This window comes from Pseudonaja textilis, chromosome 6, assembly GCF_049901715.1.
Source record: "Pseudonaja textilis isolate UNSWEBS1 chromosome 6, rPseTex1.2, whole genome shotgun sequence".
Classification (NCBI taxonomy): Eukaryota; Metazoa; Chordata; class Lepidosauria; order Squamata; family Elapidae; genus Pseudonaja; species Pseudonaja textilis.
Window position 1 is genome coordinate 4,859,017 of NC_141995.1, and position 13,174 is coordinate 4,872,190.

Consider the following 13,174-nt stretch of genomic DNA (forward strand, 5'->3'; position numbering starts at 1 on the left):
TTCCACAGTTCGTAGAAAAAAAGGTGATTTTTTTTTCAAGAGGCAACTGGACTTTCTGGTTTTTCTTTGAAGGAATTTCACTTCTCATCCCAGAAGCTTCAAGAAAAACCAGAAAGTCCCATTGCCTCTTGAAAAAAAAGCAGATTCTAACAGATAATCAGAGTTGGAAGGGACCTTGTGGGTCATCTAGTCCAACCCAAGCAGGAGACCCTACACCATTTCTGACAAATGGCAGTCCAATCACTTCTTGAAAGTCTCAAGTGATGAAGCTCCCACAACTTCCGAGGGAAACTTCTATTCCATCTGTTGATTGTTCTCACTGTCAGAAAGTTTCTCCTTATTAGCACCTGATTATATCTGAAATATATACGAAAGAAAAGCTATATTTCATCATTCATGTATTGACTGCAGCTAGAATTATAGTTTCACAAAATTGGAAAAGTGAAAAGATTCCGACAGATGAGAACGGGATCAAGAAAATATGAGAATGTGCAGAAATGAACAGGTTAACCCTTGCAATTAAAGAAAAGGAACAAACTGAATATTATATGGTATGGGAATTATTTTACCAACAGCTGCAGAATAAAAATGGAAATTAGAAAATCTAAGAAGATCTGTGAAAAATAGTAAACATGTGAATAAGAATCAAATACGCTAAGAATTGTTCTTATAATTGGATACATTATGTGTAGCAGTATGAAGTAAGAATAGAGTAATGGTATAATAGTAATGAATGGGTATTAATTGTAATGGTTATTGCACAAGATATTTGTACCCAGATGATACACCATTTAAACGAAAGGTGGAATGTTTGTATAAAATAAAATAAAAAATTGGGGAGGAAAAACGAAAAAAAAAAACACCTTTGGGAGGACGTAGTTCCTTCTTTTGCCCTTTATAAAGATCGAGTCTTTGGTGATTTCTGCGCTGGCTTGTTGTCTTGCAGGTCAGAGGTGATATTCAGCCGGTTCTGACCAGTTCTGGAGAACCGGAAGTGGAAAATTTGAGTAGTTTGAAGAACCGGCAAACACCACCTCTGACTGGGCCCGCCACCATCTCTTCTCTGCCTCCTATTGAGTCCCAGCTGATCGGCTGGCTCTTCTTTGGTTGCCCTGCCCAGGAGAACGGAGCTGGAAAGCAGGGTTAGTGGGGTGGGGAAGGAATGGGGACTTTCCCTTGCCACGCCCACCAAGCCATGCCCACAGAACCGGTAGTAAAAAAAAAAAAGTGGAATCCCACCACGGTTGCAGATGCTTCGCATGACAACTAGCCAGCTCAAAGAGCCCCAAGGACCCTTCCGTCTTTGCAAAGGGCAAGAGGAGATACCGCATCCTTCCATTTATGGAGAACTTTGGCCGAAGGCCTTTTTGATCTGGAGATGTTCCACCTGATAGGGAACCTCCAACTTCTGGATTCCATGCACACACACCCGGCTATTGCAATCTGTTTGGTTTTTTTTTCCCCACAGACCCCCCTCGGAAGCCCCATGTCACAGCTTTCCTCGAGACACCAAGCAGCCGAGTCGCCGTCCTTCACTGCACGGTGGAGAGCAATCCCCAAGCCCAGCTGTCCCTACGCAAAGGCCAGGAGCTCTTGGCCACCAGCACGGACTCCAGTCTTGGCCACCCGCAGCGAGTCAAGATTTCCCCCACGTACAACAGCCTGAGAGTGGAGATTTGGGACGTGGTGATGGAAGACGAAGGGGAATACGCCTGTTTGGCCAGCAACCGATACGGCAACGAGAGTGCCCAGATCACCTTCAGAGCGGAGGGTGAGTAGGAAGGAGGGATGCCCTGGTTATCGGCAGCTTCGGGTAAAGGACCGTGCAAGAGATCGGGAGACCCCCAAAAAAGTCTTGTGCCCAGAAATCGCATCCTGGCATGGGGTAGTCAGGGAGGTTTGTGGAGAAGTGCCTTTTGGCTATGTCGCCAAGCAGCCTGGGCTCCGATGCCAGCTGAATTTGAGAAGGTATTCTCAGTGCGAGGCTTCAATTTGACATCAAAAGTATGATGATTTCTTCAGATGTTTCATGACCCAACTAGGTAACATCATCAGGGTTAGAAGGGAAAGGAGGAGGAGGAGGAAGAGGAGGAGGAGAAGGAGAAGGAGAAGGAGGGAAAGGATTGTGGAGTTTTCTATGCTCTCTGAGTTTGGTTGGTTGTTTCCTTGAAGAGATCTCATTACCCAACCAGGTAACATCAGCAGTGCTAGAAGGGAGTGGGGTATGTGGAAAGGAGGAGGAGGAGGAGGAGGAGGAGGAGGAGGAGAACTGTGGAGTCCTTGGTGCTCTCTGTTTGGTTGCTTCCTTGAAGACATCTCATTACCTAACTAGGTAACATCAGCAGTGCTAGAAGGGAGTGGGGTATGTGGAAAGGAAGAGGAGGAGGAGGAAGAGGAGGAGGAGGAGTATGAGGGCCTGGGTACTCTTTGAGCGTGGTTGTTTTCTTGCAGATGTTTCATGACCCAACTAAGTACCATTATCAGTGCTAGAAGGGAGTGGGGTTAACCACTTATACAGAGAGGGCAAACCCACTCCTTGTAGCACTGATGTTACCAAGGAAGCAATCAACCTCAGAGACCATCAAGAACCAAATGGTCCTTCTCCTCTTCCTCTTCCTCCTCCCTGCCACCACCTGTGAGAAGGTGGAGTTTCTTTCGGTTTCTCTATACCCCAAAGCAGTGGCCCCCAACCTTTTTCGAACCAGGGACCGGTTTCACAATTATTTATTCTTCCACGGACCGGTACCTGAGTAACGTGAGACTCCACTGCCACCCCACCCCGCTTCGACGAAACTAAGGCACGAGCACCCAAACGCCACTTTCCAACTGAAAAACCGGAAGCACTTTCCAACCAAAACCCCGGAAGTAACCGAAAACCTGAAAGCGCTGTCGAAACAAGATGGTGGCACCCAAGCTTTGCGGCCTGGTAAAAAATGATCCACGGACCGGTACCAGTCCGGGGACCGGTGGTTGGGGACCCCTGTCCCAAAGGACAAAAACTTTTCAGCCATGGAGAACAAACGCCTAAAATGAAAGTGACACCCTAGTATTGACATATAAGCTGCTCAGACTCATTTCGATAGTGAGATGGGAGGCATATAAATGTAATAGATAAAATGCATGTAATAAAATAACAGTAGAATAGAACAGGAATGAGTAGAATAGAATAGAATAGAATAGAATAGAATAGAATAGAATAGAATAGAATAGAATAGAAGTAGGAGTAGGAGTAGGAGTAGGAATAGAATAGAATAGAATAGAATAGAATAGAATAGAATAGAATAGAATAGAATAGAATAGGAATAGGAATAAGAATAGAATAGAATAGAATAGAATAGAATAGAATAGGAATAGGAATAGGAATAGGAATAGGAATAAGAATAGAATAGAATAGAATAGAATAGAATAGAATAGAATAGAATAGAATAGAATAGAATAGAATAGAATAGAAATAGGAATAAGAATAGAATAGAATAGAATAGAATAGAATAGAATAGATATTGGAATGAAGAATAGAATAGAATAGAATAGAATAGAATAGAATAGAATAGAATAGAATAGAATAGAATAGATATTGGAATGAAGAATAGAATAGAATAGAATAGAATAGAACAGTTGGAAGGGACCTTGGAGGTCTTCTAGCCCACCCCGCCTGCTCAGGCAGGAACCCCTATACGATTTCAAACACATCTGAATCAAAACCAGCAATTCACCCCGATATTTTGGGGGAAGCAGCTGATTAAGGAACTGTTCATCACCCTGCCTCTGGGTAATCCCGGATATAAATCCAGAGATCTTCCAGAAACACTTTCCATCCTGGATGTGCTGCAGTGGTGGGATTCAAATTTTTTTACTACTGGTTCTGTGGGCGTGGCTTGGTGGGCGTGGCTTGGTGGGCGTGGCAGGGGAAGGATATACTGCAAAATCCCCCTTCCCTCCCCACCCCACTAACCTGCTTTCCAGCTCCGTTCTCCTGTGCAGGGCAACCAAAGGAGACCCAGCCGATCAGCTGGGACTCAACGGGAGGTAGAGAATAGATGGGGTTGGAGGAGCCAATCAGATGTGCTGGTTAACAGGCCTTCTGTTTTCCTTCTGTCCTTCTAGCCGCAAAACTATGGATTTCTCCTCCAGACGTCCTGGAAGGGAATTCTGTCAACCTGACCTGTGCCATTGACTCGGATGCCGTCGGGGAGATGCACTATGTCTGGTTTAAGAACAGCGAGTGGTATGCAGAAGGCCTGGTCCAGACTCTGATGTTCCACCAGGCGGCCATAGAAGACGCCGGCACCTACTACTGCACCGCCCACACGCGGGAAAGGATGCGCAATTCCTCCTTAAGCACCTTGAATGTCCTCTGTAGGTCCTGGAGGGGTGAGGCGGGGTTGGAGAGCTGGATCGGGTGGCGTTATGCAACCTGCTTCCCGCTAAGTGAGGCTACACCTCCAGAGTGTCATGGCCTTAAGGATGAGGGGGCGGCTGGGGAAATGGTGTCCTTTTTGAAATATCTGCTTCGGGTCCTGAGTGAGCTTGGACCTTTTCTTGCAGATGTTTCATTAACAGATTTCGTAATGTTACTGGTGCTAGAAGGGAATGGGGTTTGCAGAGAGGAGGAGGAGGAGGAGGAGGAGGAGGAGGAGGAGGAGGAGGAGGAGGAGGAGGAGGAGGAGGAGGAGGAAAAGACTGTGGGGTGCTTGGTGCTCTCTGGGGTTGGTTGCTTCCTTGAAGACATCTCATTACCCAACTAGGTAATATCCTCAGTGCTGGAAGGGAGTGGGTTGTGTGGAAAGGAGGAGGAGGAGGAGGAGGAGGAGGAGGAGGAGGAGGAGGAGGAGGAAAAAGACTGTGGGGTTCTTGGTGCTTTCTGGGGTTGGTTTCTTCCTTGAAGACATCTCACTACCCAACTAGGTAACATCCTCAGCACTAGAAGGAAGTGGGTTGTGTGGAAAGAAACAGGAAGAACAGGAGGAGGAGGAGGAGGAGGAGGAGGAGGAGGAGGACTATGAGCCATTGAAGCCCTCTGACCTCAGTTATTTTGTTGCAGACGTTTCATTACCCAGCTAGGTAATATCAACTGGGGCAAACTAGCACTGTTGATGTTACCTAGTGACCAGAATAAAAGAGTTACAAAGGACCTTGGAGGTCTTCTAGTCCAACCCGCTCCTCAAGCAGGAGACTTTATACCATTTCAGACAAATGGTGGCCCAGCCTTTTCTTAAAAACCTCCACTGATGGAGCACCCACCACTTCTGGTGGCAGGCTGTTCCACCGGTTAATTGTTCTCACTGTCAGGAAATTCCTCCTTAGTTCCAGGTTGCTTCTCTCTCTCTCTCCTTGATCAGTTTCCATCCATGGTTTCTTCTCTGGCCTTCGGGTGCTTTAGAGAATAGCTTGACCCCTTCTCTTCTTTATGGCAGCCCCTCAAATTACCGGAATGCTGCTCTCATCTCCCCTTCTAGCTACCTGACTAGCCAAACTCAAATCCTGCAACAACCACTCTTCCTATCTTTTAGTCTCCAGCCTTTGATCATCCTACTTTCCTCTTCTCCGCCCGTTTCTCAAAGTCTCAACTGTTCTTCAGGAGGGTCTCAGGTTCTTATCCAGGCAACGGGCTGGAACCAGGGATGGGATTCAGCTGGTTTAGACCAGTTCGAGCGAACCGGAGGGTAAATTTGCACCTGGTTCGCCAAACCGGTATTTGAACGGACCGGCTGGGCCTGTCCACCCCTTCCCTCCCTTCTCCTCCCAGGAGTCTCCACGCAGCCCATTTTCAAATCAGGTAAGGGCAGACTCGACGCGGAGGCTCTGGGAGGAAGAAAAACGGGCCTTCCGGTAGTACCGGAAGTCACAAAACAGGCCTGTTTCTGGCTTCCGGAGGCCCTCTGAGCCTGTGGGAGGCCATTTTCACACTCCCAGAGGCCCGAGGAAGCCTCCGGACCCTGGGGAAGGCAAAAAATGGGCCTTCTGGTAGTACCGGAAGTCATAAAACAGGCCTGTTTCTGGCTTTCGAGGAGGCCATTTTCACCTTCCCAGAGGCCCGAGGGAAGCCTCCGGACCCTGGGAAAGGCAAAAATGGACCTTCCGGTAGTACCGGAAGTCACAAAACGGGCCTGTTTCTGGCTTCCGGAGGCCCTCCAGAGCTCGAGGGAGGCCATTTTCACCCTCCCAGAGGCCCGAGGGAAGCCTCTGGACCCTGGGGAAGGCGAAAAACGGGCCTTCTGGTAGTACCGGAAGTCACAAAACAGGCCTGTTTCTGGATTCCGGAGGCCCTCCAGAGCTCAGGGGAGGCCATTTTCACCCTCCCAGAAGCCCGAGGGAAGCCTCCGGACCCTGGGAAGGCGAAAAACAGGCCTTCCGGTAGTACCGGAAGTCACAAAACAGGCCTGTTTCTGGCTTCTGGAGGAGGCCATTTTCACCTTCCCAGAGGCCCGAGGGAAGCCTCCAGACCCTGGGGAAGGCGAAAAACAGGCCTTCCGGTAGTACCGGAAGTCACAAAACGGGCCTGTTTCTGGCTTCCGGAGGCCCTCCAGAGCTCGGGGGAGGCCATTTTCACCCTCCCAGAGGCCCAAGGGAAGCCTCCGGACCCTGGGGAAGGCGAAAAACGGGCCCTCCAGGAAGTTCCAGTCGGCCACGCCCACCATGGCCACCCAGCAACCCATCCGGCAACCAGGCAGCGAACTGGTTTGCTGGGATTTTTGAATCCCACCCTTGGGTTAAACTAGAAAGCCTTCCAAGGTCTCTTCCAACCCTAGGGGTCCATGCGTCCATGACCTATCTATGGCTTGATATCTCTCTCTCTCTCTCTCTCTGCTCTTTTTCTGGAAGATCCACCCAGGAATGTGCTGGTCAAGTCCTTCTTGGAGATCCAGAAAGGCCAGTTGGCCATCATCCTGTGCACCGCTGACAGCAACCCGCCTTCCGTGCTTTCCCTTCGTCGTGATGACCAAGTCTTGGCGTCCACCACCTCCAAAGTCCGTGGGGCGCCAGGCCTGAAGCTGAGGGCTGCTTCCTCCCCAAATTCCTTGAGGCTGGAGATCCGAGACGTCAACCTGAAGGATGAAGGGCGCTACGAATGTTGGGCGAGCAACTCTCTTGGCCAAGCCCAGGCGTCATTCAACCTCTCCGTGGAGAGTGAGTAAGAGGGCTCAGGGCTTAGAACAGGGGGTCCCCAACCTTTGCCACTTTAAGACTTGTGGACTTCAACTCCCAGAATTCCTCAGCGAAGCTGGGAGTTGAAGTCCACAAGTCTTAAAGTGGCAAAGGTTGGAGACGCCTGCTGTGTAGGACATGGAGTTCCTTCTGGTCCATCATGTGTTTGATAGGTTGGTGAAGGGTCCAAAGGGTAAAAGAAGAAAATTTAGGGGCGATGACTGAGGTTGCTCACTCAATCCATTTGTTCATGGAGAGTAAGTAAGCACACTTACAAGCCATCACTCTGCAGAATCCCTTTTCCTAGAGAGGGAGTAATACAACAGGGACAGGAAATGCATCATGGGAACAATAGAGATGAATCCTAGAGTGGCAATGTGATCCAGTAAACAACTACAATAGAGAGGAATGCATATATAAGGTATATACGCTTACCTTACATGCATTCCTCTCTATTGTAGTTGTTTACTGTACCTTATGCATATAAGGTAGACATAACACCTGTAGCACCATTGGCTAGAGTTGTAAGTTATTCTGTCAGACAGACAGACAGATTAACAGAGTTGGAAGGGACCTTGTAGGTCATCTAGTCCAACCCCCCGCCCAAGCAGGAGACCCTACACCATTCCTGACAGATGGCAGTCCAATCTTTTCTTGAAAGCTTCCAGTGATGGCGCTCCCACAACTTCTGAAGGCAACTGCTGTTCCATGGATTGATTGTTCTCCCTGTCAGAAAGTTTCTCCTTATATCTACTTGAATCTCTCCTTGATAGTTTCCATCCATTGTTCCTTGTCTGGCTTTCGGGTGCCTTGGAGAATAGCTTGACCCCATCCTCTCTGTGGCAGCCCCACCAATATGGGAAGACTGCTATTCTGTCTCCCCTGGTCCTTCTCTTGACTAGACTAGCTAGGCCCAGTTCCTGCAACTGTTCATCGTATGGTTTAGCCTCCAGTCCCCTAATCCTCTTAGTGTCAAAGCTCCAGCAGTTACCCCCATTTAAATCATGAGTCTCAAGCCAAACTTCCAAAACTTCAAAAGGATTTATTGGGAGTTAACATGCCGGCACTGCCTGGGTGTAGCCGACTCTGAGACACATCATTCATTGTCACCCTTGACCCAGGTTTTCCCTCCACCCCCTAGGTGTATCGGAATCCATATTCTCCAATGGGACACATCCCTAGCTGTTATGTCTCACCTGTATCCACAGGTGAGCAATCAAAATTCTAAAGTTCCAAAAATATAAGCAATCAAAAACAAACCCCAACAAAGTTAACTGCTGAGGTTCTTCCAGTCCTCAGCAGTAATTCTGAAATCTGGCAATCCTGAAGTGCCTATAAATCACAAAGCCTTAGAGAATCTTCACAGTACTTTCGCTCCAACAATACACTTTGCTTCTGGCAAATTTCTCAAGCCAATCCGTTTCCTTTTATCCCCTAAAGGGGGCGTGTTAGTCTCATCAATTAATCACTGGCTTGACGCCTCCTTCCCAATTGAGATTGACGTGTCAATCTCCGTCTATTTCTCACATCAAGCCAAGATTCCTCACAGTCCTCCTCACTCGAAACCTCTCGCACGTTTTCCTGATTAACTGTTCCCGGCTGCTGTGTAATCAGAGAGGGAGATTCGGGGGAGGACTCTGACACCTTCAATAAATTAGGTTCGTCTCTCATAGCTAAGTCCACTTCCTCATCCTGGCTACCTTCCAAATCACTCAACAATGCAGGCTCAAATCTCAGTGCCAGATCCTCTTCAGTCGAGCTCACATCTGCTGACGGACCAGATTCAAATCCCGGAGTCACAACACCTAGCCAAGAGTCATCAATCATGCTCTCCAGTTCGAATTTTGCAGCGGCAGAACCTTCAGTCACCTAGTTGCTAACTTTGAAAACTTTTATGGAATCCCCTTGAGTTTTGCAAGCTGGGAGGGGGGTCCCTTCCTGTTGGCAACTCTAAAAGGGCCAGAGAAATGTGAGTTGACACTTGGTTGCTCTTCTCTTAGCGTGAGGGAACGGAGGTTGGAGGGCATCTGCCAACCGTCCATTTTGCTCTTCTTCTCCCTGAATAGCTATAAGGCTGGTGATCGAGCCCGCCCCAGATGTGCACAAAGGACAGCGTGTCTCTCTGACCTGTGAAGATGCCAACTTCCAACCGTCGGCCCTCTACACCTGGTACAAAGATGCCAGGTGGTTGGCAGAAGGTTCGGCCACTTCCTTCCTGCTCCGAGCTGTTACCCCCCAGGACATGGGATCCTACTCTTGTCAGGCTCAAGACGAAAGGGGCATCAGGATGTCTCCACCCGTCGCTCTCTATGTGCACCGTGAGTACCTTCTGGCTTTGGGGTGTTGGAAGAAAACATCCTTCTGGGTTCAGTTCCAAGTGGGGAAGAAAGACACTGGAAACATGGCGACTGCTTGGAAAGATGGTTTAATGGTGGACAGGATCAGAGGCCTTGGAGCTCTTGGGTGAAGAAAAAGGGAAGAGATGCTGAGAGTCCCTGGTTTTTATGCCTTCTCTGGGATTTGAACTTCCTGGAGCACAGGAAGAATATCCTGATTGGTTGCTGTCAAAGGTCATAGCTAGCTCTGTAGGTTGTCTGTGCTGGTTAGACAGTATATAGTTTGGGAATGAGAGCTGTCCCCTTAAGGGAATGCTTCATGGGAAATGTAGGCAATGCCTCTTGGGAGATGTAGTTCATGTCACATGGTCACATCTGTAATCTTGATTGGTCATTGGATTGATCTCTGGAAGGTTGAGGGAGTTTGGGGGCATTCTCACCTGGACCCCAGCATCGTGCTGGAGTCTTCCTTTGGTATATCGCTATGGGATGAAGATAACCGTCTTTTCACACTATGGAGGCAACTATTAATGCAAAGATTGGACATTAGATGAATCTCAGCATAACCGTTATGCCTTTAGGATGCCTGATATAATACAATAGAGTAACTTTGTATGGAAGCCTTTGTAGAGTTGAACTGCCTGACTCTATATTCAGCCAGAAAATTAGAGGCTTGAAATTGTCCATGTACTAAGTTTGGTTGAAACTTGGTGGGTGGTACAATGAAGGGCAATCAAATGGCTCTGCCTGAAGGGGGTAGGTCTTTGTTATGTAGAATAGACCGGCTCAGACCTTAATGGCCCATTAACAAAGGTGGCAGGGCTGAGTTTCTGCCTCTCTGAGTTTCTACTTCTCTTTTTGGGGAAATATTCTGCCTTTTTTAGTATATCCTAAAATATTTCATTTTTCGAGGAGAGGGGTGGGTTTTAACTTCCAACAGGGATGGAGGACAGAACTTCTTGTCTGTCTGTCTGTCTGTCTGTCCGGACCCCATATACTGCCAAACCCACAGTAATCTTGTTAGAGTTTGCAGCATAAATTCAAATCCAGAAAACGCACAGGTGACTGATTCAGCAGGATCATTAACTTCTTGATATACACGATAACTACATGTACAAATACCATTTGTAGATTCTTTCAACGTAACATAAGCAAAAACGCAAGCAGAAGCAGCAGCAGCAGCAGCTCAGAGCAGGACTCGGTTTCAGCAAGCAAGCAAGTTAGTTTCCCTTTCAATTCTCAGCAAAGTACACAGAGCCAAACCGCACCCAGGCGGTCAGCTCCCATTGGCTGGCCTGTTGCCACGCTCACCTTGTTCACCATGACTCTGCCAGTTAATGAATATACTCTGACAAGTCTGTCCTCCGCCTTGTTTCCAATGAACTGCTGCCTTTGCTCCTGGGGGAGAGGAGAACTACTGACTGGAGAAAGTGGCAAGGGGGCTTCAGCAGGTCTGGAAGTCACCTGGTTGGAAAGGGGAGCAGAGCCTTTTGCTAAAGTCAGGGGACCCTAGAGGGGCCGTTTTACACTAATGCCCTATCATGGTTGATCTGGGCTTCTGAGGTCATGGATATATATATATCCTGAGGAGGTAGAAAGGGGGGAGAGAAGGAGAAAAAGACAAGGAGGAGGAGAAAGGAGAAGATAGACAAGGAGGAGGAAGGAGAAAGAGACAAGGAGGTGGAGGAGAAAGTAGAAGATAGAAGGTGGAGAAAGAGAAAGAAGAGAAAGACAGAGACACGAGATAAATGATGAGAAGAAAGGAGAAAGGAGGAGGAGAAAGAGGCAAGAGATGGGAGAAGATAGACAAGGAGAAGGAAGGAGAAAAAGGAGGAAGAGAAAGAGAGAAGGAGGTGGAGGAGAAAGGAGAGAATAGGATGAGAAAGAAAGAGAAAGAAGAAAAAGAAAAAGAGGCAGGAGAAGGCAGGAGAAAGGAGGAAGAGAAAGAAAGAGGTGGAGGAGAAAGGGGAAGATAGAAGGAGGAGGAGAAAGAAAGAGAAAGAAGAGAAAGAGACAAGGAGGAAGAGAAAGGAGAAGATAGACAAGGAGGAGGAGGAAGAAGGAGAAAGAGACAAGGAGGTGGAAGAGAAAGATAGATGATGAGAAGGAAGGAGAAAGGAGGAAGGAGGAAGAGAAAGAGACAAGAGAAGATAGACAATGAGAAGGAAGGAGAAAGGAGGAGAAAGAGACAGAAGATAGATGATGAGAAGGAAGGAGGAGGAGAAAGAGACAAGAGATAAGAGAAGATAGACAATGAGAAGGAAGGAGAAAGAGGAGAAAGAAAGAGAAAGAGACAGAAGATAGATGATGAGAAGGGAGGAGAAAGGAGGAGGAGAAAGAGAAAAAGACAGGAGAAGATAGACGAGGAGAAAAGAGAAAGGAGTAGATGAGGAGGAGGAAGGAGGAAGGAGAAGATAGAAGGAGGAGAAAGAGAAAGAAGAGAAAGAAAGAGACACAAGGTAGATGATGAGAAGGAAGGAGAAAGGAGGAGGAGAAAGAGACAAGAGATGGGAGAAGATAGACGAGGAGAAGGAAGGAGAAAAAGGAGGAAGAGAAAGAGACAAGAGAAGATAGACAATGAGAAGGAAGGAGAAAGGAGGAAGAGACAAGAGATAAGAGAAGATAGACAATGAGAAGGAAGGAGAAAGGAGGAAGAGAAAGAGACAAGAGAAGATAGACAATGAGAAGGAAGGAGAAAGGAGGAGAAAGAGACAGAAGATAGATGATGAGAAGGAAGGAGGAGGAGAAAGAGACAAGAGATAAGAGAAGATAGACAATGAGAAGGAAGGAGAAAGGAGGAGAAAGAGACAGAAGATAGATGATGAGAAGGAAGGAGAAAGGAGAAAGGAGGAAGAGAAAGAGACAAGAGAAGATAGACAATGAGAAGGAAGGAGAAAGGAGGAGAAAGAGACAGAAGATAGATGATGAGAAGGAAGGAGGAGGAGAAAGAGACAAGAGAAGATAGACAATGAGAAGGAAGGAGAAAGAGGAGAAAGAAAGAGAAAGAGACAGAAGATAGATGATGAGAAGGAAGGAGAAAGGAGGAGGAGAAAGAGAAAAAGACAGGAGAAGATAGACGAGGAGAAAAGAGAAAGGAGTAGATGAGGAGGAGGAAGGAGGAAGGAGAAGATAGAAGGAGGAGAAAGAGAAAGAAGAGAAAGAAAGAGACACAAGGTAGCTGATGAGAAGGAAGGAGAAAGGAGGAGGAGAAAGAGACAAGAGATGGGAGAAGATAGACGAGGAGAAGGAAGGAGAAAAAGGAGGAAGAGAAAGAGACAAGAGAAGATAGACAATGAGAAGGAAGGAGAAAGGAGGAAGAGACAAGAGATAAGAGAAGATAGACAATGAGAAGGAAGGAGAAAGGAGGAAGAGAAAGAGACAAGAGAAGATAGACAATGAGAAGGAAGGAGAAAGGAGGAGAAAGAGACAGAAGATAGATGATGAGAAGGAAGGAGGAGGAGAAAGAGACAAGAGATAAGAGAAGATAGACAATGAGAAGGAAGGAGAAAGGAGGAGAAAGAGACAGAAGATAGATGATGAGAAGGAAGGAGAAAGGAGAAAGGAGGAAGAGAAAGAGACAAGAGAAGATAGACAATGAGAAGGAAGGAGAAAGGAGGAGAAAGAGACAGAAGATAGATGATGAGAAGGAAGGAGGAGGAGAAAGAGACAAGAGATAAGAGAAGATAGACAAT

General features: G+C 47.3%; 1 protein-coding gene across 2 annotated transcripts in view; it reads left to right on the forward strand.

The window, feature by feature from the left end:
- The window catches only part of SIGLEC1 (sialic acid binding Ig like lectin 1), a 57,874-nt gene that overhangs the window by 29,695 nt on the left and 15,005 nt on the right, over window positions 1-13,174 (forward strand). For both annotated transcript variants that reach the window (XM_087935719.1, XM_087935720.1), the window contains exons 13-16: window positions 1,469-1,771; window positions 4,105-4,356; window positions 6,823-7,128; window positions 9,213-9,464. In XM_087935719.1, the coding sequence (XP_087791845.1) occupies window positions 1,469-1,771; window positions 4,105-4,356; window positions 6,823-7,128; window positions 9,213-9,464 (1,113 nt within the window). The remainder of the gene's footprint in view (window positions 1-1,468; window positions 1,772-4,104; window positions 4,357-6,822; window positions 7,129-9,212; window positions 9,465-13,174) is intronic.